This window comes from Girardinichthys multiradiatus, chromosome 12 (assembly GCF_021462225.1).
Source record: "Girardinichthys multiradiatus isolate DD_20200921_A chromosome 12, DD_fGirMul_XY1, whole genome shotgun sequence".
Classification (NCBI taxonomy): domain Eukaryota; kingdom Metazoa; phylum Chordata; class Actinopteri; order Cyprinodontiformes; family Goodeidae; genus Girardinichthys; species Girardinichthys multiradiatus.
The window spans coordinates 51,457,043-51,484,761 of NC_061805.1; the positions used below are offsets into that span (position 1 = coordinate 51,457,043).

Sequence of the window (27,719 nt, forward strand, 5' to 3'; positions counted from 1 at the left end):
CTCTCAAGCGCCGGTAATACTCCCTGGGTGCTTCGCTTTTCTTTTGCTGGATAGTGAAAGCACCAAGTGTGGCGGTCCGTGTATACAGAATATTCTTCCCTTAAAGCTTCGCAAAGGGTTGAATAATGGTCTCGGACTGCGGGGGTCAGGCTCTCCATGAAAACATGGACGCTCCTGGATGTTGTCTTCCAGATGAGCTTCAGTTTTTCCCGTGCTGATGGGCAATACAAATCTAGAAGACAGCTGTGTCCCAGAGGTGCCCATGACTGGCTCTGACGAGGGCCTGAGAAGCTCTTTGGGCTCCTATAAGCTGGTGATCTGGTTGATCACAACAGATCGTTCAATGCTTGCACCCAGTGGGTTTGGCACCTCTACCTGGATCCAGAGTTGGTCCTGGTGGCAGTCAATGAGTGGGGCCAGCCTGTCCAGCAGGTCCTGGCCACCAAGAAAAAGCTCTTTGTTTAATGTGCACATATAGATGGGGTGCACCAGAGTCATGTCTTCGAGTGTGATGTCCAGCTCCACCCAACTAGTGATGCATGATCGGTTTTGGGTGCAGCTGGTGATGCTTACATCACCAGCGTTGGCCTGAAATTGTTCATTGAAGGAGAGCATGGCTCTACTCACCTCCTCAAACATGATTGAGCACATCAGGTTGATCTCTGATCCTATTTTAGAATAGAAACTCAGTTGGAAAAGTCCTCCTTTCATGATCAGACAGTATAGACGACATGCATGTCCATTTTGGTTCAGTTTACCTGAGAACCTTGGAAAGATGGTTTGTGGTGTTTCTCCTGGGGAGGAGCCAAGGTTCCACCCCAGGAGAACTGTAATCACGCCCAGCGGACACTGGGGGCAGGTCTGCTGTTTATCAGCGCTGATTTTCTGCAGCTGATCCAGCAGGCTGGCTGGCTGGAAATTAACTTTAAATTTTCCACGTTCCAAGTTAAACCAACTTTCACCTTGCATCCACAACAAACACCTCTGAAAAATTATTTCATCCTCTGCAGCAGAACTGAGCAAACTCTAGTCAAGATATCCCCTAATTCACAAACTCAAAAATCTCACAATAAAACGTTTAGTTAACGGAGATCACAATTGTTTATTCTGTGCAACAGTGATTTTATGTCTGTCTTTTTAAGGCCAGTCAAGGAACGCCATATGTTAGAATTATGATTATTGGTTGATTAATCCAAGATGGCGCCGCAGATGGTCGCCTCGGCGTGTTGGTGCGCATTGTTTTGTTTTGTTTTTTGCTTTAAAATGGTCTTCTGTGATGGTACCCGGAGCTCTCTCACCAGAGAAGAACTCATGAACATCAGGGCTACTACACCAGAGGAGTTATTTTCCACTTTTCTGCCTATTGCTTTGGAATTTCTGGACATTCACCTTTGTTCACGCGGTGAAACGCCGGAAGAGAGGGAAATGGGCTGGGGTGCTGGTACGTCTTCGCCAGCGTGGACTACGAACACCGTTACCTGGAATATTTCTTTCTAACGTGTGCTCACTTCCCAACAAAATTGAGGAACTACAACTCAACTGCTGTTGGGGAAAAACAGGGACTTTTATTCATCGGCAGTTTTGTGCTTCACGGAGACGTGGCTGTGTGGATTAATACCGGACTCTGCGCTGCAGCTGGCAGGATTCCAGCTCTACAGAGCGGACAGAGACACGGAACTCTCCGGCAAAGCGAAAGGTGGAGGAATCTGTTTTTACCTCAACAGCGGTTGGTGCAACGACGTGACAGTGATTCAGCAGCACTGTTCTCCAGACCTGGAATCCTTCATCATAAACTGTAAGCCTTTCTATTCCGCCCGTGAGTTCGCTTCGTTCAGCCTGGTCGGTGTTTACATCCCGCCGCAAGCTAACGTGCAGGTCGCACAGCGCATGCTCGCCGACCAGATACTGAGTGTGGAGCGGACCGACCCGGACTCCTTAGTAATCGTCGTTGGCAACTTTAACAAAGGTAATCTGACCCACGAACTCCCCAAATATAGACAGTTTATAAAATGTCCGACCAGAGAGGACAACATTCTGGATCACTGTTACACCACCATCAGAGACGCTTATCACGCCGTCCCACGTGCTGCACTGGGCCAATCCGACCACATCATGGTCCACCTGATTCCTGCATACAGGCAGAAACTAAAGCTCTGCAAACCTGTTGTGAGGACAACAAGGAAGTGGAGCAGTGATGCTGTGGAGAATCTCCAGGCGTGTTTAGGCTGTACAGACTGGGATGTGTTCAGGACTACTACCAACAGTCTGGACGAGTACACAGAGGCTGTGACTTCCTACATCAGCTTCTGTGAGGACAGCTGTGTACCATCATGCACCAGGGTGAGTTACAACAATGATAAACCCTGGTTCACAGCCAAACTCAGAGGGTTAAGACTGGATAAGGAAGAGGCCTTCAGGAGTGGGGACAAAGACATATACAGAGAGGCAAAGTACAAGTTTGGCAAGGCAGTGAAAGAGGCCAAACGACTGTACTCTGAGAAGCTCCAAAACCAGTTCTCAGCCAACGACTCTGCGTCTGTCTGGAAAGGGCTCAAGCAAATCACCAACTACAAGCCGAAAGCCCCCCACTCCATCAACGACCAACGCCTCGCCAATGACCTGAACGAGTTCTACTGCCGCTTTGAAAGACAAAGGGACAGTCCTGCAACCATCCCCCACGACACCCCCCAACAGCTGCAGCCACAATCCACCACCCCCACCTCCCCAACCTCAAGAGGGGCCTTGGCACCTCCAACCCCCACCCTGAAGTTCCCCCCCACCAGCCCCCTACCCACGCCGAGGACGGCTCTTTCCATCCAGGAGAGGGACGTCAACAAACTCTTCAGGAGACAGAACCCCCGGAAAGCTGCTGTTCCGGATTCTGTCTCACCAGCCAACCTGAAGCACTGCGCTGATCAGCTGTCTCCAGTCTTCACAGACATGTTTAACACCTCACTGGAGACATGTCATGTGCCAGCCTGCTTCAAGTCCTCCACCATCGTCCCTGTTCCCAAGAAGCCAAGAACCACAGGGCTTAATGACTTCAGACCCGTCGCCCTGACCTCTGTGGTGATGAAGTCCTTTGAGCGCCTTGTGCTCTCACACCTAAAAGACATCACCGACCCCCTCCTGGACCCTCTGCAGTTTGCCTACAGAGCCAACAGGTCTGTAGATGATGCAGTCAACCTAGCCCTTCACTTCATCCTCCGGCACCTGGACTCCACAGGACCCTACACCAGGATCCTGTTTGTGGATTTCAGCTCTGCCTTCAACACCATCGTCCCAGCTCTGCTACAGGAGAAGCTCTCCCAGCTGAGTGTGCCCGACTCCACCTGCAGGTGGATCACTGACTTCCTGTCTGACAGGAAGCAGAGTGTGAGGCTGGGGAAGCACGTCTCTGACTCCCTGACCATCAGCACCGGTTCCCCCCAAGGCTGTGTTCTTTCTCCTCTGCTCTTCTCCCTGTACACCAACAGCTGCACCTCCAGTCACCAGTCTGTCAAGCTTCTGAAGTTTGCGGATGACACCACCCTGATCGGACTCATCTCTGATGGTGACGAGTCTGCATACAGATGGGAGGTGGACCATCTGTTGGACTGGTGCAGCCAGAACAACCTTGAGCTCAACGCTCTAAAGACAGTGGAGATGGTTGTGGACTTCAGGCAGAACCCAGCACCACCTGCCCCCATCACCCTCTGTGACTCCACAATTGACACTGTGGAATCTTTCCGCTTCCTGGGAACCATCATCTCCCAGGATCTCAAGTGGGAGCCAAACATCAGCTCCCTCATCAAGAAAGCCCAGCAGAGGATGTTCTTCCTGAGGCAGCTGAAGAAATTCAACCTGCCAAAGACTATTATGGTGCACTTCTACACAGCCATCATTGAGTCCATCCTCACCTCCTCCATCACCATCTGGTACGCCGCTGCTACAGCCAAGGATAAGGGCAGGCTGCAGCGTGTCATTCGGTCTGCTGAGAAGGTGATTGGCTGCAGTCTACTGTCGCTCCAGGAACTGTACACCTCCAGGACCCTGAAGCGGGCAGGGAAGATTCTGGCTGATCCCTCCCACCCCGGTCACAGACTCTTTGAAACTCTCCCCTCTGGCAGGAGGCTGCGGTCCATCCGGACCAAAACCTCACGCCACAAGAACAGTTTTTTCCCATATGCCACCAGCCTGATTAACAAAGCCCGGAAACCACCTTGACACTCTCCCTTTCCCCCACCCCCACCCCCCCACTCCCCTTTTTTTTGCTGACAGGACACCTGTAACCTGCAACTCTATGAGTTACATTAACGCTCAGCTTGGACTCCTGCCATACTTGCACAATGATCACCTGCACTGTTGTATTGCTCTTGCATCTTATACTGCTCTATATTTACTCTCACTCACTTAAAACTGTGCACATATATTTATATTATATTGTAGATATGTTTATACTGTTTAATTTGTATTGTATTGCACCGACTACGCCAAAACAAATTCCTTGTATGTCCAAAAACGTACTTGGCAATAAAGCTTTTCTGATTCTGATTCTGATTCTGATCAATAATTGTGATTAAAAATCATAATTTGACAAAATGTATTTCTTAACCAAAATCCTCATTTATGAATCGAGACCAGAGATGTCTTCTGGTGTTGTAATTGTGGCTCAACGCCTTTGATAATTACAACCGTTAAATACTCAGTAATAATTGATAACTATTACCAGAGATGTCACTGTGTCGAGGGAGGATCTTGGGTCGGACCAAAGTGCAGACAAGAGCTCGGTAGCCGCATCATAGTTTATTTCTTAAAGGGTCAAAAACGTAACAAAACACTGCAGGTACCTTGGCAAAACGTAGCATAAGATGAAAGCGAAGCTTAAACAAAGCATAGACGTGGTAGGGAATGGGGTAGTAACAGACACAAGGAACCCGCCCGGAACTAAGCACACAGAACTCATATACACACAGCACAAAGAGGGGAACAAAAGGCAGGTAATCAAAGAAACAGGGAACAGGTGTGACAAGGAACAGGTGAAACAAATACAAAGGCTGAGGATGGGTGAAAGGACTAAAACAGAAAACACAAACTAAGCAAGAGAATAAATCAGAGGAGGAAATAAAGAGCTAGAATAACTATGAACTAAAGTAAACAGAGAAACTAGAGGGGAACATAGAAACGATAACCTAAGAAATAAACTAAACAAAGAGCCATAAGGAGAATCTAAATTACAAAATAAACCATCAACAAGAACCCACAAAGTCCAAAATGTAATTCCATGACACACTGTTTAATCGACCATTTCTGCCGAAACGTGTGGAACTTTTAACCTTATCTTGACTGATGAATCACTCTTACACCAAATTAACCCAGAAACGCCTTCTGTTACCATCTATGTGAATATTTATTAAATCACAGCCTGATACACTCGCTGTTCCAATTTAATAATCTTCACCTACTCAAACATGCAAAGTTCTACACAAATGTTTTATCTAACTAAACAAAATAAAGCAAAACAGCAGTGGGTGTGTATGAGATCAAACCAGCAGTTATGGCAAAAATGATAATATGACAAAGCGATGCGGTGGTGAGTGGAGGGTGGGGCGCAGCTCCAACTGTAACTCAGTTATACTCAGTCATAAAACCTCCCCCAACTCTTGAGCAGACAAAGGGTTATAAAACTTTTGGCGGCAAGGTAACAAGCAGTAAGGTTGACGACAAAGAAAATATGGAATTTCACCATGAAGTTATTTTAACAGTCCAGTTTCACAGCGCACCTGCGCTGACTCTCAGGTGTTCAATAACCCCGCAAAACACACACAAAGCTGAGGAGCGCAGCGGCCTCCAGACATCCAACACGGCACATGAAAGTTTCAATAAAAAGGTTACATGCACATATCAATCAGAACACATTAGATTAAATAGCAAATCTCATCGCACTAAAACCTCCTGTATCCTGCCCAGACTTTCTAAGAAAGAAATAAAATAAAGGATGGGTTTTACTTGTCGTTGTCTTCCTTCTGAGCGGAGTTGAGAGAGAATGGGGTGGAAGTTGGAAGTTACTGTGCGTCCACAGTTAACTTCAGGTTAATCTTCGTCCTCTGGCCTCCTTGGCGAAAGGGAAAATATGATCTGACCAGCAGCAGTCGACTAGGACAAAACACGGTGGCGAGTCGTCTCCTTGAAACTCCGTGTTTTTTTAGTTACGTGTTAAAACTCACGTCTTCGATCGGCAAAGTGAAATTTCTGGCCTTCTTATTCCAGAAATTTAACTTTTGAATTCTTCGTTGACCAATGAGAGAGAATAAATGGAATCCACTCGGGACTCTTCTCCAGGTGATGCTTCAGATGTTGGTAACCGTGTCACGGTCTCCAGCTGAAGGCGAATGGTCAAAATGGGCGCCTTCCTATATAGCGTCCTGTGATGTCAGACTGGGGCGCCCCGTCATATCAGTCGCAATGTCCTGGATACAAAAGGGCCAAAAACGCTAGGAGGCCTGATGGCGTCCAGCATCGTGCAAATGGTCCAATATTCAGCAAACAAATGGTTCAAGAGAAGAAAAGAGCTTGATTGAAACAAACACACACCTTCATTGAAGTTATTACAAATAGGGGAATTATTGAAAACCTGGGTTTTTCGTCCTTTGCTATCATGGCGATGAAAGGATGAAGAAGTGGAAGGGAGAGGATGAGTAGCTGAGCCAGAGGAGAACAGGAGTGAGGGGCAGAGAGAACTTTGATGACCGATTTCACCGCAGGAGAAGCATGAGGAAGCTTGTGTAAGCATGATAAGGATGTCCATGTTAAGGATAGACCAGTCAAGGCGAGTTCCTGACTGAGCCAAAAAGGAAGCGGCTTTAGCAGAGAATGTTTTGTGATATTGATAAAAGAGAGAACGTCCGTATTTAAGGTGCAAATCTGTGATAAGGGCCAAGTATGTGTCTAGCTCGATTCTTCTGTCAGGGAATACAGAACAAATAACATCTCTAAAGATGCCAAAAGCTGCCACAAATTCTCCAAAACAGATCTTTAGAGAGGCGGGGGTCGGAGGATTTAAAAACTGCTGTGACATCTTCAGAGGTCGCGATGCGATGGTCTAATTCAGGAGAAGGTAAAATGAGAGACACTAAATTAATCATTTGACCCTGAAGGAATTTAGAACAAAGTCTGGGTGATATGTTGGCATGAAAAGGGATGTAAGGTTTGCCTGAAAGTGAGATAAAAGTAAGGAAGGGGGAAAAAAAAATAAAATAAAATGTTTATTTAGAAAGAATGCAGAAGAATGCAGAAAAGGAACAAATACGTCTCACCTAACAGAGAGCCCGGCCAGGCATTAGCCAGTGTGAAAGCTGAGGGGAGGGGCTGAGCGACAGACTGAGCGTCGGGTGGGGCAGAGTGCGGATGGACAGCTGACGTGGCATGTTCTGCGGATAAATCCATGAGGTGATGAGTGAGCGATGTGATGGAACGTTGAAGTAAGTCCATTGATGAGATAAGTGAAGCGGGGACAGCTGTAGTTGAAGAGGATGAGGCAGCAGGAGGATCCGAGAGAGAGACGAGTGCGGCTGTAGACGGGCTGGGAAGAGACATAGCTGAAGTTAGAGTGGATGAAGAGCAGCCCCGGCGTTTCTTGGCAGGAGGGTTGGAAGTTGTGGCGGCGTTTTCCCGTGGAAGGAGGTGGAGGAGGTGGAAGTGGAGGGGAGTCATGGGAGAGGATATCAGCGAGCTGAGAAGCATCTTGGTCAGACCCAGGATTTATTCCGCTTGCCCTGAGCTGAGAGGAAGGAGAGGGAGTGACGTGCTGCGAAGCTAGACAAGAGCTCCTTCTAGCATAAGTAGCAACAGGAGGTCGAGGGCACGGAAAGAGATCTTGCGAGGAACCTGCGGGATCGTCAGATTCGTAATCGGACATGCTGATTGAAGCTCAGCAGAAGAGCGGTGTTTTCCATGCAGAGGGTCTTTAAAAGTGATGCCCTGGAAGATGATTGGCTGAGGAGGAGGACGGACCTGGCGTTGATTGGAGCAGCCAGTGAGGAGTGAATGGATGCGGCGGGGGTGGTGAGCCTTCCATGTTGAATTTTCATTTAAACTCCATTTCTCCACCTCTGCCTCAGTATTTGAGCTCCTGATTTCTCTGTGTTCCTTGCTGGTTGCCTCCTCTCTCTGCTGTACTCCTCGTCTCGTGTTAATTTTGAGACAGTAAATTTAGTTTTTGGACTAAAATGTAATTTAGTTTTAGTCATAATTTAGTTATCAGAATTGTTTTAGTTTTAGTCGACTAATTATCATATGAATTTAGTTGAAAACTATTCACAGGGTTGTCTCTTCCTCCTGGGTTTAGATCAAATTTGGGCACAAATGCTGCTGTGATTAGCTTAACGCTGATTGAACAGTTACCCAGTTGTCCCGCCTGCTTATGCACTAAAGTTTTTATGATTGGATCTCTCCCCAACTTGTCCTTACCTTCCACAAAACTAGATTAGTTCTGATTGGATGTCGAGTCTGTCAACATTTTCACGTCGTTTTTATTCATTTCATTATAGTTTTTATCCTATGGTGTAGTTTTTATCAAGTCATCGTGTCGTTTTCGTCATGAAATAACGGGTTGTTGACGAAAATATAACGAAAATCATTTGTTATTAAAATTAATACTGCTCGTCTCCCTGCTTGTCTGCCTTTCCATTCCTGGTCCTTTTTCTGAGCTCCATGTGTCAGACCAGTTCTGTTCAGTTTTATGATTAAAGCATTCTGCTTCACCTCAGAAAAATATGAAATATGACAAAATATGTAATGTCATATTTATATATTATTGACTTTCTAAAGAATAAATTTAATACTTACATATATGTACATAAAGGTATAACCCCGAGATGTAAAGGAGGAAATGCAGAAAATCAATGAATAAATTACTAGTTTTTACCAGTTTATAAGTATTATATTAAAACGTGTTATTGCTCAAACAATCTTATGATGCAGTGGCGAGACTGAGACAGTTTCCAGCTCTTTCATAATATTTAAGTTGATCTCCTAGAGTTTCTTTTTCAGCCAAAAAATATTTCTTAACCTGTATCTCTGAGGATGAAAATTTATTTAAAAACCTAATTTATCCCAATTTCTGTTTAAATGTGAGATAAAACAAATGAACAAACTGAATTCTTATTAGAGAAAAGCTTCTTTATTTGAAAAATGGGAAAAATATATGTACAAATAAATGAATTTCATTCATTCAGAACAGAAAACTTGACATGAAAAATTCAAAAATCACCTAATTCATCACATTTTACTACTGTAACAAGAACCAAACCAAGTCCCTTAAAATTTCACCTCTAGATTTTTGAGTGAGTGGTTTTAAACCAGTAAACAACAATAAAACCCTTGAAAACCCCAACTCAGCAAAGAAAAGAGAAGAAGAAGACATAACACACCCTCCACAAAATAAAAGATGCAAAAGAAGAAGTTGTCCTATTTTACTGAAGATGGGAAACAAAGAAAGAACTCCAATGTTACATTAGCTCAGAAACATATTCATATATTATTTAAAACATTCTGGGAAAATGATCAGATTTCTCACTACAGATCATCCCATAATAATCAAGAGTGGATCAGGCTGAATACAATAATATACAATATACTAAATATAATATATTGTGTATATATAATTTACAATAATAGAGTGAATCTAGAAGTTTTAGATTCTAGACATATTTTCTTATTCTTTAGGAGGAAATTGCTCTATATTGTATCTTATTGCTTTTAATCATTTTAAACAAACCTAAACATGTTTTCAATGGTTTGATGTTTGGTTCTGTTGGTTCTGTTGGTTCTGTTTCACACATCAAACTCTGCATAAGAACTTATTTCCAGACTTTTCGCTTATTAGCTCCTGCAGTAGTTTTGGGGAATTATTAATTGAATAATGATTTATAATAACAACGTAATGCTTTAAATAAAACACATCATGGTAAGAAATAAATGTCCAGATCTAAAGAAAGTAAAAGCAGATTGTTTAGTGAAATCAAAGATCCACAGGAAGTTGGAGGATGCTTCACATTGTTGTTTTTTCTTCACAACCTGCTTCTATGATTTGTTTTGTCATCATTCGTTTCCATATTGATCTTTCAGTAATTTTCTGTCTTACTTGTTAAATCCTCTTTGCTCTCAAACCTTTTCTTGTATTTCTTTCTTTTGGTTTTTCTTCGTAGCCGTCATTTCCTTTTGCATCAGAGAAGATAATTTATTGTATTTCTTTTTGAACTCATTAAATTCTTCAGCCTGTTTTCTGGCATCTTCTTCATATTTTTTCTTAATTTCCTCCAGTTGTTTCTGATATTTTTCCTCTAATTCTTTCCTTTCCTTCTCCTGATTCCTTCTCTTTTGATCATATTCTCTATTATGGTTTCTATATTTTTCTCTTTCTTGGTCAAATTTCTCTTGAAGTCTCTTCAGTTCTTCTCGTCTCTCTTTATCCTCTCGGTGTCGGTTTTCCCACCACTCCTTTCTTTCTGTCTCCCAGGCGTCTCGTTTTTCCTCCATCTGTCTTCTCATCTCCTCCAGTTTTCTGTCAATGGTCTCCTTTTCTTCTGATTCCAGCTGGATTTGTTTCTCTAAAGCTTGTCGTTCTTTTTCCCACTTTTGTTGTTGTCGTTCTTCATCTTCTTTCCTTTTCCTCTCTTCTTCTTCTCTTATTTGCTGCTCTTTCTCTTTCTGCTCTTGCTCCTTCCTGATGTTTTCTTCCATCTCTTTAAGTTGTTCAGCTCTCTGTTTTCTCTCTTTCTCCATTTCTTCTTTCTGTTCCTCCATTTTCCTTCTCATTTCTTCTTTTTCTTCCTTGTGTTTTCTTTCAAGCTCCTCCTTCAGTTTTTCAATCTCTTCTTCTTTCTCCTTCAGGATTCTCTTCACCTGTTTCTGTATGGCAGCTTCAGCCTCCTGCAGCATCTCGCTGGTAAAGCAGCTGCCTCCATTGTTCTTCATCATGGTGTCGATCTTTTGGATCAGCTCAGGGACCTGTGAGCGGTTCTCTTTATCGTAGTTATTAAACAAATGACATCTTCCTCCACAGTCAGCGATCAGCTTCTTAAAGGATTCGTTACATCCCTCCTGAACGTACTTTTCAATCGTCTTCTCCTCATGTTCCAGCCTGTCTCCTCCAGTGAAAAGAATGAGGGTGAAATTTTCTGAATTTTTTCTAAAAACTTTCTTCATTAGTCTTAAGGTGCTTTTCTCCTCCTCTGTGAATCTGCCGATTGTTAACACCAGCAGGAAGACATGTGGACCTGGAGCCAGCAGACTGATGCATTTCCCCAGCTCTTCATCGACCTGCTCAGAGGACAGAGTGTTGTCAAACAGACCAGGAGTGTCGACCACCATGATGGGACGACCTCCAGCGCTGCCGAGGGCTTTTTGACAGTTCTTGGTGATCGACTGTTGAGATGCTTGAGCTTTAAACTCTTTTCTCCCCAGGATGGTGTTTCCTGATGAGCTCTTCCCACAGCCAGTTTTCCCAATCAGAACAATCCGGAGACAGTCTGCTTCTGGGCTCGGCTCAGTGTCTGTGTCAGAAAAATAAACAGGGCAAAAAATAAATGTTAGCCATTTATAACCAGAAGAAATAATCAAAACAGTGATTATTCCTGATGTAGTGAGATGTTTGTTTTTAGATTAAATCAAACTGCTCTTTGTTTTTAACCCCCTGCCTTGAAAAAAGGAAATTATATTTTTTACTTTAAAGAACTGAAGATTTCATCAGTTTTATCTGCCGTCTCCGATTTCTCAGGTTGCAACAGATACTACAGATCCTACAGATCATACAGATACTACAGATCCTACAGATCCTACAGATCCTACAGATACTACAAATACTACAGATACTACAGATACTACAGATCCTACAGATACTACAGATACTACATATACTACAGATCCTACAGATCCTACAGATCCTACAGATCCTAGAGATCCTACAGATACTACAGATACTAAAGATACTACAGATACTACAGATACTACAGATACTAAAGATCCTACAGATACTACAGATACTACAGATCCTACAGATACTACAGATCCCACAGATCCTACAGGTACTACAGATACTACAGATCCTACAGGTACTACAGATACTACAGATCCTACAGATACTACAGATCCTACAGATACTACAGATACTACATATACTACAGATACTACAGATCCTACAGATACTACAGATACTACAGATCCTACAGATACTACATATACTACAGATACTACATATACTACAGATCCTACAGATCCTACAGATACTACAGATACTCCAGATCCTACAGATACTACAGATACTACATATACTACAGATACTACAGATCCTACAGATACTACAGATACTACAGATACTACAGATCCTACAGATCCTACAGGCAGACTGCGTCCTGATGTCAGGATCCAGGCATAGCAGGAAAAAACACAACTTAGGGACATTCTGCTGCTTCCAACTTTCTCTCTGAGACCCAGACAAGCAAAAAAATTATTATGAGGTCATAAAAATTTGCAAGCTGTAGAATAAGTTGGCAAAAATAATAGTGAAAGTAGGGATCATCTAATTTCTTATGAAAAAACAATGTTTAACAGCAGAAATAAAGGAGAAGCTGAATTCCCTGATCTTATGTAGGAAATCAGGGACATTAAGTTTTTACCTGTAACTGTGGTCTTTGAGTTAAACTCCTTCAGTTCAGTCTGTAGATGTGATTTTTCCTCCATTAGGCCACATGCTAATGTTTTCGTTGTGAAACCGGTCCAATTCTCCCTGTCAGAAATGCGTTTCTCCACCTTCTCCAACAGTTCTGGAATCTGCTGCTGGTCCTTGATGTTGAGAACATCATATCTTCCTCCACAGCTCTGACAGAGCTCCTGGATGTCCTTGTTCTCCTTCACAAAGTTAACAACATCTGGAGCTGCTGGATCTGACTCCACAGTGAACAGAACCATGGTGAAGTCGTTGACCCGAGAGCTGAAGATGTCCTGGAAGGTCTGTAGCTCTCCCTTGTCTTCATCGGTGAGGGGACCCACAGGTAGGACCAGGATGAAGGCGTGGACACCCTCAGGATCACAGAGGGAGATACACCTGAATGATTCCTCCATCACCTTCTGCTGAGCTTCTCCATACAAGGCAGGCAGCTCCACCAGAGAAACCCAACGTCCACACACCTGTCCCTGGTTTCTAACACACTCTGATGAGTTGGAGGCTGAATGAAGCTCTGTCTGACCTAGAATGACCTTGGCTGCTGAGGTCTTCCCTGCTCCTCTCCTCCCAAACAGAACCAGGTTCAAAGCAGACTTTAGTGCTGGGATCTCATTTTCCTGAACAACGTTGTTGATCTTCATCATTAACTGGTCATAGTCTTCTTCAAACATGTTGTAGTATTTTCCTCCACAGTCTTTAAGGAGTTCATTGACAGTGTCGCTGTGTTCCTTCTGTGTTATGATGACCATTGCATGTTTGAAGGCATCTCCATCAAACAAACTCAGGATGAACTTCAGTGTTTCTCTGTTGTCTTCAGTAAATTCTGAAGGTTTCACCAACAGCAGCAGAACATTTGGTCCAGGAGGACAGAGACTCACACAGTTCTTCACTTTTCTTCTCATGTTCTCCTCCGTCAGACTGAACATGTCAGGGGTTTTCACCACCGTTGTAGGTTTTCCTCTCCACTCTCCACAGGAGGCCACACAATGTGATGAAGGTTGTCGGCCATGAAACACTGTGTCTCTTATGATATAATTACCAAGTTCTGTCATTTTTTCATCACTTTTTCCAAACAACACAATCCTGAATGCAGAAACTGGAACAGAAAAGAAAAACGTGGGATGAGAAACATTTTCAGTTATTGTGAGCAAACAAGAAGACATGTTGGACAAACATCTAAACTCATGACTCCCACATCATGACCACACCTCCACCGACCCTTTGTCCTTTATGGAGGCTCAGTTGATTTAGCTGAGTTGTATGAAGGTTGTTTTTGTGACTTTAACAAACTTTAGTTGAATTTAGTTCAGTAACTTTCATAACTACTGCTCTATATTTACTCTCACTCACTTAAAACTGTGCACATATATTTATATTATATTGTAGATATGTTTATACTGTTTAATTTGTATTGTATTGCACCGACTACGCCAAAACAAATTCCTTGTATGTCCAAAAACGTACTTGGCAATAAAGCTTTTCTGATTCTGATTCTGAACTTCTCCCTGATCTTCAAACATCTGAGGTGTTTCTGTAAGAACTTTTTTAAATGTTTGATTTTTCTCCACAGCAAATCAAACTCAGTTTAGTTGAATTCACAGGAAGGTGGAACCAGAGCAAAGCTGCTGCTGTGCTTCACAGACTGAACATATGTTAAAAACAAAACTAGATCTTAGATCTGTCAGAAAATCAGGCATGTCTTCTCCTGTTGGACCACTTGTTTGCTGAGTATTGGATTATCTGCACGTTGTTGGACGTCACTGTGCCCCTCCAATGGCATCGGCCATTTTGTACCCAGGACAGCCCGCTCCTACATATCCCATCGAGCATTGCGACTGATATGACTGGGCGTCCCCAGTCTGACGTCACAGGATGCTATATAGGAGGCGCTCATGTTTGAAAAGACGCCTTCTACTGGAAACCAGATCTGGTGATCGAAGCGCGTCACTTTAAGAGAAGAACTCTGTGAAGAGTTTCATTCATTCTCTCTCGTTGGACAACGAACTATTCATAACTGAAGTCTGTGGACTAAGAAGGCCAGATGTTTCACTTTTGCCGATCGAAGGCGTGAGTTAACACGTAACTGGAGACACGGAGTTTCGGAGAGACGAACCACTTCCGTGTTTCATTTTCAAGTCGACTTTGATGGTCAGATCATATTTTTCCTTTTTGTCAAGAAGATCGAAGGACAAAGACTGACCGTTCCCCTGAAGTTAATTGTGGACGCACATTAACTTAATCCCACTTTTCCTCGCTTGAATTCCCTCACTTGGAAGAAGACGACACAAGTAAAACCCATTTCTTTTTTTTTATTTCTTTATTAGAAGGCCTGGGCAGGGTCAGAGGTTGTAGAAGCGATCTGAATCGCTGGTTAGGATCTCATGTGTTCTGAATAATATGTGCATGTAACCTTGCTTGTTGAAACTTTGATGTGTTATGTAATATCGGGATCCGCCGCGGTCCTAGAGCTGTTTGTGTTTACTATCTGAACGCGGGTGCGTTGCAAAACTGGACTGTTAAAACGACCTCATGGTAAAATTCTCCATTTTACCTTTGTCTTCAATCTCACTGTGCTAGCTTGCCGCCAAAAGTTATCAATCCTTTGTGTTCAGGAGTAAAGGGGGAAGTTTTATGATCAGAAGATCATAAAAGACACTCTAAGCTGCACTCCAACCCCCCACCAGTCATCACCACACCCCCCTTTCATATCCTCTCCCTTCATCTGTTTTGCCATAAACTGCTGGTTGACTCAATACATACCCACTACTGTTTGTTGATTTTGCTTATTTAGATGTGTTACCCCTGTGTATGTAGAATTTTGCATGTTGAGTAGGTGAAAATTAATAAATATTCACATAGATAAGGAGAGAGCGTTTGGTGTTTCATTGTGTGCAAAAAGTGATGTGTCAGTCAAAATAAGGTTCAAGTTCCACACGTTTCGACAGAAACGGTCGATTAAACAGTGACATCTCCGGCAATAGTTATTAATTATTACGGAGTATTCAACGGTTGTAATTGTCAGAGGCGTTGAGCCACAATTACAACACCAGAAATATCTCTGGTCTCGATTTGTAAATGAGGATTTATGGTTAAGAAATTGATTTTGTCAGATTATGATTTGTAATTATAATTATTGATCAAGATTATTCAATCAATAATCATACTCCCAACATATGGCGTCCCTTTGACGGGCCTTAAAAAGACAGACATCAAATCACTGTTGCACAGAATGAACAGTTGTGATCTCCGTTAACTAGACGTTGATTGGGAGACTTGAGTTTCGCACAGAACGTTTGTGAATTAGGAGATTTCGATTAGGTTGTGCTCAGTTCTACTGCAAAGGATAACATTAGCTTTCAGAGGTGTTTGTTGTGGATGCAAGGTGAAAGTTGGTTTAACTTGTGGAAAGTTAAAGTTAATTTCCAGTCGCCAGCCTGCTGCTGCAGCTGTAAAAACCAGCGCTGATAAGCAGCAGACCTGCCCCAGTGGCCACTGAGCGTAATTACAGTTGTGACCAACATTCTCCCAGTCAGTTAGAGAACAACACCTACATCTAGTGGCCCTTTAATAGATTACAGATTGCAGCTGGATTTCCCAAACCTCAGACCTGCACTCAGTACCATCTGGTGGTCACTAGTGCGAATTGCATTTCCTACGTTGATATTTTTTTTAAATCACTCAATTCATTAACACAGGCAGATAATTCCATCACCTTTGATCAAAAGGGCATAACTTAAAGTTGAAAGTTGAAGTTACAGATCATTCATTACCACTTTTGAAAAAATTTAAGCATTTTTGCTGGGTTTTTAGTGTGTGAAGCATGTTTTGACCTGACTCATAAAACTAACTTAGTTGTCTAACAGGAAGGTAGGTGATTCATATTAGAGAACACTAACATTTATTTGAAGCTAAGAACAGCATTGAATGTTTAGTTTCGTTTTCCCATTTTTAAAATTTTATTTTGAACTTGGTTTCTGGGTTATTTCAAAAAATTATTTCCCTTTTTCCCTTTTTTTTTTCCCCCTTTTTTTTTTGCATGTTTGCTTGATTAACCCCATTAAAGCATAGACTTGGGTAAGCCACAGTTTGAACGGTCAAACCTGCGTGCCCATTTTAAGCAAACCCATACACCCGGAAGAGACAGGTATGAATCAGACAGCTAGCTGAATAGCTTAGCCTGTTGTGTGCAGCTAATTAAGTTTAGCAATCCCTAATCACTGAACAGCTTAGCTTGTTGTGTGCAGCTAATTAAGTTTAGCAATCCCTAATCACTGAACAGCTTAGCTTGTTGTGTGCAGCTAATTAAGTTTAGCAATCCCTAATCACTGAATAGCTTAGCCTGTTGTGTGCAGCTAATTAAGTTTAGCAATTCCTAATCACTGAATAGCTTAGCCTGTTGAATTGCTGCTAATTTCTTTAGTGGTGATTCATAAATAAATAGTTTGTGTGTTTGCATTGTGCATTTTGGGCCAAAGATGGAGGGAACATCCCAGACTGCAGCTGGAGATGTGTGTATGGTGGAGGACCCCATAGGAATGCAGGCACAAGAGGTGATAGGGTCATTGATTCTGCTGTCCCCCGAGGAGCGTAAAGGCCGCAATGATTATGGCATTGAGCAATGTGAAGCCAGGATTCAGGAGTTGCTCCAAGTCATTAAAAATCCACCGAAGGACAGACGGGTCTCAGATGTGTTAGGACAGCTCACTCTGTTGTATCAGCGAAGGTTAATGTTGGAAGTTGACCAGCGCGTTAAACTGCAGTTCAAGCTGAATGATACGTTGCAGACGGTGGATGTCCTTCGAGGGGAAATAACAGAAGTGGGAAATAGATTGGAAGCAATAGAGGGTAGCCATGCCACCCCGCCCCCCCTGGAAGAATGGGGGGACGAACCGAAACCCACCTCACAGGTTGAAACCTTTGGAGGTGAGCCACACCTGCGAAACCCTGAGAGAACCTGCAGGTCAGATCTGGAGGATGTAGAAGCTGCTCTCCAGAGATTACCTTTCCAGGCTCATGGGGTTCACCAGACATCCACCGAGGTAAGAACGGGGGTAAGTAGTCAGAATAGGTTCAGTGGTGCGGTGCCCCGCCCCACTGCAATCAGCAGCCATGAACGGTACCTAGCTGGGGACCCAGCAGGTGTAAATAGTTCACGGTTCAGATGCGAGCAGCCGTCAAACGTGACTCGCAGTACGGTCCTCTACGATCCCTCACCTCCGCCACGGCGACAGGAGTGCCGCCCCTGGGATTCAGGTAGCTCCTACCGCCCTCAACCGCTGCCCAGGACCCGAGTCCGGGAAGCACAGGGCCCACAGTTATACCGGGAGCAGCCTCCACTGCCTCCTCCGAGGATGAGGCGTGATGCACCGATACCCTCTGAGTGCAACCGGAGTGAACTCTCCGATGATGACTCAGATGGGCCGGGACCAATCCCTGAAAGTGGATTGCGCACCCGCCAGCTTGAGTCCCTTGCTAAAGACATAGAGCGTTTCGACCCTAATAAGGCAGAATCAAACATTGATGATTACCTTAGGGAAGTGGAACGCTGTCTTCTAGATTTGTACTGCCCATCAGCACGGGAGAAACTGAAGCTCATCTGGAAGACAACGACCAGGAGTGTCCATGTTTTCATGGAGAGCCTGACACCCGCAGTCCGAGACCGTTATTCAACCCTTTGCGAAGCTTTAAGGGAGGAATATTCTGTGTACACGGACCGGGCCTCAGCCACACTTGGTGCTTTCACGATCCAGCAAAAGAAAAGCGAAGCACCCAGGGAGTATTACCGGCGCTTGAGAGCCGTTTACTTCCAAGGACGCAATGCGCCAGGCATTGAGGAGGAACATGCTTTTAAATCCCTGTTCCTCCACAACCTTCATGAAAGTGTGCGATACGATGTGACTATGTATTGCAGAACCAAGGCCATGAGCATGCAAGAGATCCGCAAATATGCTCAAATGGCGTGGGAAACACGTGCTCGCCCGACCAAGGGATCGGAGAGCGAGGCTAGGGTTTTACAGGTCCAGACTGAAAGAACCAGCCATGCATTAGAAGGTCAGGAAAGGCCTTCAACCAGAACCTATGCGAAGAACAGGTTCAGGGAACAACATAGGTTTGGTCAGCTGGACTGGGGGTTGGTACTGAATACCAACCACAGTCAAAGTTGCCGGACCACTTCCGGTCGAACAGACGACCTGACCATCACGTGAAGCCTAAAGGTAAACCTGATGGAAGGGTGGAACCCACACGCAGAAGGGATTATGGGGAAAGAGATGGAGGAGGCCTTGCGTAAGATGGTGACGGAAGCGGTGCATCAGGCCACCATGCCCCCACAACCCTTGAAACAGGAAGCGGACCTAGTTAAACCAGACCCAAACTTCCCGTCAGCATGACTAGGCGTGGACCCAGTCTCCACAGCCATCAGAGTCTACCTGATCGGATGGGGAGACAAACCTGGGAAACTCCGAGAACCTCTTGGGACTTCTCCAGGAGAAACACCACAAATCATTGCTCCAAGGTTCTTAGGTAAACTGAACCATAATGAACATATAGGTTACCAACACTATCTCACTAGTATAGGAGGACAGGTCAAACTGAGGTTCCATTTTAAAACAGGATCAGAGATCAGCCTGTGGTTCTCGGTCTCGTTTGAGGAGGCGAGTAGAGCCATGCTCTCCCTCAGTAAACCACTTCAGGCTGAATTTCGTGATGTAAGTATCACCAGCTGCACCCAAAACCGATCATGCATCACTAATTGGGTGGAGCTGGACATTACACCCGAAGACACGGCTCTGGTGCACCCCATCTATAGGTGCACATTAAACAAAGACCTTTGTCTTGGTGGCCAGGACCTGCTGGACAGGCTGGCCCCACTCATTGATGGCCACCAGGACCAACTCTGGGTCCAGGCGGAGGTGCAAAACCCACGGGGTGCACGCAGCGAACGATTTGTTGTGACCAATCAGGTCACCAGCTTAGAGGAGCCCGAAGGACCTCTCAGGCCCTCATCAGAGCCGGTCATGTGCACCTCCGAGACACAGCTGCACCCAGCCATCCAGGAAACTCCTGCCAGAGGCGGTCATGCATTGCTTGGCTCTTTAAAGAACCCAGGTGTGGACACTTACAACCCCAAAGTGGTGGAAGGTGTACACCTGGAAACCATGTTCATACCAGAAGTGCTACTAGCATTCTGGCTGGGACATCCATCAACCATTAGAGAGCTGTATGACCGTTTGTGCCAAAAAGACCCCTTTGTAACTGAGGCACAACACAGCCACACACTCCTTTTGGTAGACGGGCTCCGCCCTCTCCTCAAGACAGCCAGTGTGCAGATTGGCATCAAACAGCTCTCCCATGCTGTGGACATTGTTCCAACAGACCAAGGGGGGGTCACGTTATCCGACGCCCATTACTCTCCTGTAGGGTGCCATAGGAGCTACAAAGCCACACTCCACACCCTCCAGCAGATGGCGCACTGGCCTCCAAGGTCTCACGACACCCAGGTCTACATCAAAGGATGTTTAACCTGCCGCCAGTTTCAGCCATCCCAGCCAACCAGTAAACCTCCGCTTCACCGAAGGGGGGTTACATTACCTTGGTTCCACCTTCAGACCAACTGGGTCGAACCAGCTCCAAAATTAACAGGAGGTAACAAATTCCTCCTAACTGCGACATGCAGCTTCATCAAGTGGGTTGGATGCTTGTCAGAAAAGGTTGACACCATCATCCCAGCTGCTGCTCTTTGGCTGAACCAGATGAAGTCCTACATCGAACTCTCCTCCCCAAGAACAGAGCTTGTCTCAATGTCCGGGAAAGGAGAGGCCAGTGCGTAGGACTAGTTAAATAGGTGCATGTTTCATTAACTCACACTAACATGCACTAATCACTAACAACTTTCTTCAACAGAAACAGTTAAACATATAACTACCTTCTAGGACACAGTCTTAAACTGTAAGTTGACACGATAATTTTCCATAACACTGTATGCACAGCAGACCTCACAAAAGTGTTTAAGAATGATGTAATGGACACACCCATGCTGCCCGAGATTTCATGCAAAATCGTGTTAAAGGAGGTTGGTTCATCTATAGACAGTCCCACCGAGGCACAGATACCCATTGACCTAGTTCTGCTGAACTTAGTAGAGAAATCCTAAGTCCACCACGACAGACACCTTGCAACCTCCACAAACACACCTGGCTTATAGCCTAAATACTGCAGTTCGTTTATTCTTTTCTCCCTCTTTCCACATCTAGATAGTTTAGAGACAGGAGTCCTATTAAAACCCATCATCATCCGGAAGAGCCAATGGTTTAAGCCTAAACCTGTTTTAACCATTCGTTTTAGATTACACACCGCATACCAGCAGGTTAAGCGTTTACAGGTCAGGATTGATTCCCTCACATTCATTCCCCCACGATTCATAGCACCGCCTTTGCCAACGACACAGCCAGGGTCCAGTGCCTAATAGAAGTTGGATGAATAAGCTATGAACCATGATTTTGTTTGTTCCTTTTATTCTTATATATACATATATATGTACGATATCTGTTATTGTTTCATTTTGTCTCAGGATTACCAAAGCTGATGACCAAAGAATGTAATGATGATGTGAATGTATTGTCCTGTATTTGTCTCATTGAACAATGTAGAAAGGGAGGAGTTTAGTCAGAGTTAGTCCTGCCCAGGCTAACCTCTATCCTGCCCAGTCGTAGGTTTTGTGTAACACAGAGACAATTTTGTTTTGTTCTGCTTCGCCACAGATCACTGATTGCTCAGCAAAGGACAGAATGGTCCCAGTAGCTTCAAAGACTGCAATTCATCTCACCCTTTGAACCTAGGGGGGAATGTTGGACCACTTGTTTGCTGAGTATTGGATTATCTGCACGTTGTTGGACGTCACTGTGCCCCTCCAATGGCATCGGCCATTTTGTACCCAGGACAGCCCGCTCCTACATATCCCATCGAGCATTGCGACTGATATGACTGGGCGTCCCCAGTCTGACGTCACAGGATGCTATATAGGAGGCGCTCATGTTTGAAAAGACGCCTTCTGCTGGAAACCAGATCTGGTGATCGAAGCGCGTCACTTTAAGAGAAGAACTCTGTGAAGAGTTTCATTCATTCTCTCTCGTTGGACAACGAACTATTCATAACTGAAGTCTGTGGACTAAGAAGGCCAGATGTTTCACTTTTGCCGATCGAAGACGTGAGTTAACACGTAACTGGAGACACGGAGTTTCGGAGAGACGAACCGCTACCGTGTTTCATTTTCAAGTCGACTTTGATGGTCAGATCATATTTTTCCTTTTTGTCAAGAAGATCGAAGGACAAAGACTGACCGTTCCCCTGAAGTTAATTGTGGACGCACATTAACTTAATCCCACTTTTCCTCGCTTGAATTCCCTCACTCGGAAGAAGACGACACCAAGTAAAACTCATTTCTTTTTATTTATTTCTTTATTAGAAGGCCTGGGCAGGGTCAGAGGTTGTAGAAGCGATCAGAATCGCTGGTTAGGATCTCATGTGTTCTGAATAATATGTGCATGTAACCTTGCTTGTTGAAACTTTGATGTGTTATGTAATATCGGGATCCGCCGCGGTCCTAGAGCTGTCTGTGTTTACTATCTGAACGCGGGTGCGTTGCAAAACTGGACTGTTAAAACGACCTCATGGTAAAATTCTCCATTTTACCTTTGTCTTCAATCTCACTGTGCTAGCTTGCCGCCAAAAGTTATCAATCCTTTGTGTTCAGGAGTAAAGGGGGAAGTTTTATGATCAGAAGATCATAAAAGACACTCTAAGCTGCACTCCAACCCCCCACCAGTCATCACCACACCCCCCTTTCATATCCTTTCCCTTCATCTGTTGTGCCATAAACTGCTGGTTGACTCAATACATACCCACTACTGTTTGTTGATTTTGCTTATTTAGATGTGTTACCCCTGTGTATGTAGAATTTTGCATGTTGAGTAGGTGAAAATTAATAAATATTCACATAGATAAGGAGAGAGCGTTTGGTGTTTCATTGTGTGCAAAAAGTGATGTGTCAGTCAAAATAAGGTTCAAGTTCCACACGTTTCGACAGAAACGGTCGATTAAACAGTGACATCTCCGGCAATAGTTATTAATTATTACGGAGTATTCAACGGTTGTAATTGTCAGAGGCGTTGAGCCACAATTACACCACCAGAAACATCTCTGCTCTCGATTTGTAAATGAGGATTTATGGTTAAGAAATTGATTTTGTCAGATTATGATTTGTAATTATAATTATTGATCAAGATTATTCACTCAATAATCATACTCCCAACACTCCAAACGTCTCTCAGATATGGAAGATACAGACGTTTTCTACATTAAAAACAAGAAAAATGGTGAACTGTCATGGAGATGTTTTCTGATATGCTTAACAGCCTGAACATCTGTTAAAAACAAAACCAGATCAGACAACCAAAGTTTTCACTCATTTATTTCTCAGAGTTGCTCCGTCACTCACCGTCTCTAACAGCAGCCACAGAAGAACCTGGTCTCTTCTTTTGGTCCTGCCTCTGATGATCAGCTGGTAAAGTGGTCGGTACTTCTTCAAACTCTTCATAGCTCACATGTTCTCCATTGTTTTCTTTCACAATTTGATCAAATCGAGTCAGCAGCTGTGGAAGGTCAGTCTTCTCCATCTTTAAGTGTCTGTCTTTACATTTTCTGATCAGGTCCTTCAGTGGAGAACCTTTCCCGTGTTTTTCCATCGGATCTGAACTTCTTCCTCTGGGCTTCAGAGTCAGTATCAGTGAATGATCAAATGACTGATCACTGAAGGTTTGAAGGACTCTGTAGATCCAGTTTTTGTCTGCCTCAGTGAAGTCTTCAGGCTGTAGAACCAACAGGAACACATGAGGTCCAGGATCAGAGAGTCCAGCACAGTCTTTGATGAACTTTGCCAGTTTGTCTGCTGTGGAAAACAGCACATCTGGGGTGTTGATGACGGTTATTTGTTTGTTCTCCAAAGGACGAGAGATCTTTTTGAAGGTGTCTTGTGTTCTGCTGAAACCATTGTCTCCAAGTATGAAGGTCCCCACTGCAGCCCTCTGAGACCTGCTCCCACCGAGCAGAACAACCCTCAGCTCAGACACTGAAATTAAACACAAAAAAACTGTTAAAAAGTCATGAAACAGATTCAGTAACCAGTAATATTTTATCCACAGCTGTTCTTTATTTGATCCAGATGGTTTCTACCTTCAGCCTGTGTTGGTCAGGCTTTCAGAAAGAAGATTAAGAAGAGAAGGATCTAAGTAACAATGTCTAAAATGCTGAGTGTTCATTTCATAAGTATGGAGGCAATTCAACTTCTTGACAGGTAGTCTGACTTCAGTCTTTGTCAGAATTCAGGGAGGATTTTAAGACTAATCAGGTTGATCATTTATCAGCAGAGAAAATCATAGTCAGTCCAGTTAAACCCACTGGAAGGTGGGATAAGTTCAAGGCTGTTGCTGCGTTTCACAGACTGAAAATCTGCAAAGACAAAAAGACTCAAAATCATTTTAAAAAATCAAGTTAAAAAATCACCTTAAATGCAAACATCTAAGTACTCCAGAAGCAGCAAAACCAAACAGGTCCAAGAAGAAAATGAGTAATCTAAAACAGAACTAGTTTAACCAACTGCTGTTGGCACCTAAACAAGAAAACACTAAACTAAAACCAGAAGACCAGGAAATAGTGGTTTCCTTGTTCTAAAAACATCCAGGCTGAGAAACGTTCTGCTTGTGACGCTTTCATCTCCAGACTGAAGCAAAGGTTTCTTTCTGGAGACACTTTCATGGAGGTCAGATTTGATTTTACACAACAGACGACCACCGGTCTTCAGATCTGTGCTCCTCAAGGTCTTTTTTGGGGTATGAATTATTCTCTGAATCGCTCTTCCAGAAAAACCAAAATCCAAAGTCAAAGTTCTTGTTTATGAACAAACTTGGTTAATAAAGTTGATTCTGAACCTGAAGTAAATAAACTGATAAGTGAAATGAGCTGCCATAGCAGAAGTTATTATTATTTTCAGAGCGTTTTTATGCTTTGACTGAATGTAGGAAAAAGATTTAATTTTATTTTATCCTCCCGTTCTTTCCAAGCCTTCAACAAGTCACAACCTTAAGAAGCTAAAGGTCAATAGATGTAGACCTTCCATATTTAATTTTTCTTTATTTAAAGGCACATAAAAGATCAAATAACTATTTTCTTGAACTTTTATAATAATATCTGTTCTACATGATCACATCTAATGACTGAAGACATCTGAACCTATGCATGTCTCATAAATGTATCTACATAAACAAGATACATCCATACTTAGAAATGAGGTCTAACTAAACTCACCAGGTTCTGCAGCAGCCATGACGCCTCTGTCACACTGGACTCACCCAAGCTGAAATTCAGGTTCCTAACGCAGGAGAAATGTTACATTTAAGAAACGTGGCCACAGTGACAGATAAGGACGTATTTTGTACAGCGTGACAATCACGAATATTTTATTCTATACAGTGAAGCCCAAACGTATTCATACCCTGGACCGATTTAGATTTTGAATGTTTTTATTCCACCCTAAAAAAATTAAGATAGACTTCTGTAAAAAATAAAAAAATAATGTGACAATTTAAAGACAAATTATTTATCTGCTTTTAATTACATTTTATGTAAAAATGACAAATCAAGAATTATTTATATTCTTCTCAACAATCAACGGACATTTTTTGTGGTATTCCAGCCATCAACCCTTCTTATAAATGACTGAGCAGATTTTTCATGTTTTTCTTGTATTTTGATGATTTTTCTTTGGTGATGAGCTCTTTGTCTTTGAGGTTACATGGAAGGCTTCCTGGCCATCACCCTAATCTTTAGCTCCCTCCACAGATTCTCTCTCTGATCCAAGTCTGGACTCTGGCAGCTCCAAAACATTAATATTACTTCCAACCAGAAGAAACATGTTGGTCAAATTAAAAGATTATTTTAAACCGTAATCTGCCAGGGCTGTGAATAACTGTATATTAATTAAATGTACACATGTTGACAATCTGCATGTAAATTACATGTCTTATACATGACATTCAGGTGGTCTAAGCTGAAAAGATAAACTGAATTTTTAATTGAAATTTTATTCACCATTCACAGGGGCAAAGTAACAAAAATAGTTAAGAAGTTAAAGCACTGCCTCGTTTGGACTTAAGATGACAGAAACACTCCGAGGAACGTTTACCAGGATCATCCTGCATCTTTCAACATCTAGGAAAAAATACTAAAACTAATTTAGATCTTAGCAACTGCAAACAAACCTGTGAGCCCAGTTCAGTTTGATTAGAGGTTCTGTTTTCAGTCTGTTACATTTACCAAACACACAGAGACTAATGAGTGACTGCAAGCAGAAAGCAGCAGCTGCCCTCAGGGAGATCAGCTTCTATCATCAGTTGAACTTGTTCTTCCACAAAGTTTAGGTGAGTGGTACAAGACAGCAGCGAAAAGACGTCGGACCACATATTTAAAGGGGAACATCGCATCTTGGTTTGTACTAAAACCAGTTTAACAGGAACTTTAAGGAAGAGAAAAAAGAAAAAGGTTCAGTAAAAGGTATCAGTCCTTGATGTTCGTTCCAGTACACGGTTCTCCTTCAACAACTTTTGATAACTCATTTTAAGAATTAAAAAAACTGCAGAAATAACTAAGCAAACTGAGCAGGATTGTGTAGACCAGCATGAATCCAGTTCAGCTAACTGATCACATCTTTGTCAAAGTCCACAAAAACTAAAGCTTTTACAAAATGAACCAACAGAGAATCAGGTGCAGTGATGTCTGTATTTCAGTTTTCATGGCTAAAAATCAAACCATGGATCTTTTCAGCTAACATAAGGTTCATAAAGAAAGAGGTTTAGGCCTGTAGTTTTAAATAAGTGTAACTGAACTTAGCACCTAGTTTCAGATTGGAAGTGACATCATGAGAGACAGAGAGACTAAACTCACTGTGTGGAGATCCAACATGTTTACATCAGACTAATAAAATGATTTCTGTCTTTGAGGCTTTTCTTTGTCAATCATTTACATAATGTCTATATTTATGCACGTTTTTTTCCTCAAAATGATGTAATCAGGCATACAACAATATAAAATAAGGTACAAATTCTGGTATTTTCAAATAATAAAATAAAAAGAGTAAAAGTAACATCTTTACAAAATAAGGCCAAAGACAGTAGGTAATCTATGCATATTTGCACACTGAAAGCTACTGATGAGATAAACTGAATGTTCACTGCAAATGTTACAGATAAGAACAAAAAGGTATGTTAATATACAAGACGTCTCACTTTGTGATGAACTGGGTGGGAATGTTTGGTTAAAATGTGCTTCTTCAATCATTAAAGTGGCCAGAGGTCAGTGGGGTAACCATATATTATATTCATGTAGGAGTTGTGTTAGTTCCTAGTAAATGTGACGCCCACCTCTGGTTATGTATCATTATTAGTCTGAAAGTAAAGAAAGCAAAAATCCTTCCAGATGCACAGCATCCAAACCCAGAATGAAATATCTTTCAAAAAAAGCAATACATCAACCAGAAAAACGACAAAGAAAGGTTTTTAAAAGAATGAATCACAACAAATGTAACAGAGCTGCTCCAACAAGCTATTCTAGAGCTGTTTATGTAGGTGTGACAGTCCCATAACCGAGAGCTCCTTTAACACAGGCAGTGACTTTGGATCTGACTGTTTTCAAAATTAAACTAAAAAATAAAAGAGATCATGATCTCCTCAGCTTCCTGTTCACAATAAACTGTATATATATTCTCTGAAATATCCAGATTTTCTTAACTCACCTGTTGCTGACTGTGCCCTCAGGAACAAGTTAAAGTTAAAAACTCAACACACCCAAAAACGTCTCTGGACTTTTAAAGTATCTTTAAAATGTAAAAGGAAAGTTTAGCTTTCAAATCTAATCTTCTCCATGTCATTTTGTAGTGTTTCAGCTTCTCTGGTCAAGTTCAACTGCA

The 27,719-nt window shown here is 42.9% G+C and overlaps 1 protein-coding gene across 2 annotated transcripts; it reads right to left on the minus strand.

Moving 5' to 3' along the window:
- Window positions 1–9,138: 9,138 nt before the first annotated feature.
- LOC124877262 (GTPase IMAP family member 8-like) lies at window positions 9,139–27,719 on the minus strand. 2 transcript variants are annotated; one of them, XM_047380341.1, is made up of 6 exons: window positions 27,546–27,719; window positions 25,064–25,127; window positions 24,158–24,208; window positions 23,199–23,828; window positions 12,657–13,799; window positions 9,139–11,534 (listed from the first exon to the last, which is right to left on the minus strand). In XM_047380341.1, exons 2-6 carry the CDS (start codon window positions 25,080–25,082, stop codon window positions 10,144–10,146), a joined length of 3,234 nt encoding a protein of 1,077 aa, XP_047236297.1. In that variant the 5' UTR covers window positions 25,083–25,127; window positions 27,546–27,719; the 3' UTR covers window positions 9,139–10,143. The 2 variants fall into 2 exon arrangements, with proteins under 2 accessions (XP_047236297.1, XP_047236298.1); XM_047380342.1 differs by lacking the exon at window positions 24,158–24,208.

Bases quoted from the DNA above. Each gene is read 5' to 3' on its own strand.
- LOC124877262 (XM_047380341.1), bottom strand. The intron at 23,829-24,157 runs GTGGGTTTAACT...GTTTAATTTCAG, and splicing joins TGAACTTATCCCACCTTCCA to TGTCTGAGCTGAGGGTTGTT. The intron at 11,535-12,656 runs GTAAAAACTTAA...TTTCTGACACAG, and splicing joins CTCAAAGACCACAGTTACAG to ACACTGAGCCGAGCCCAGAA.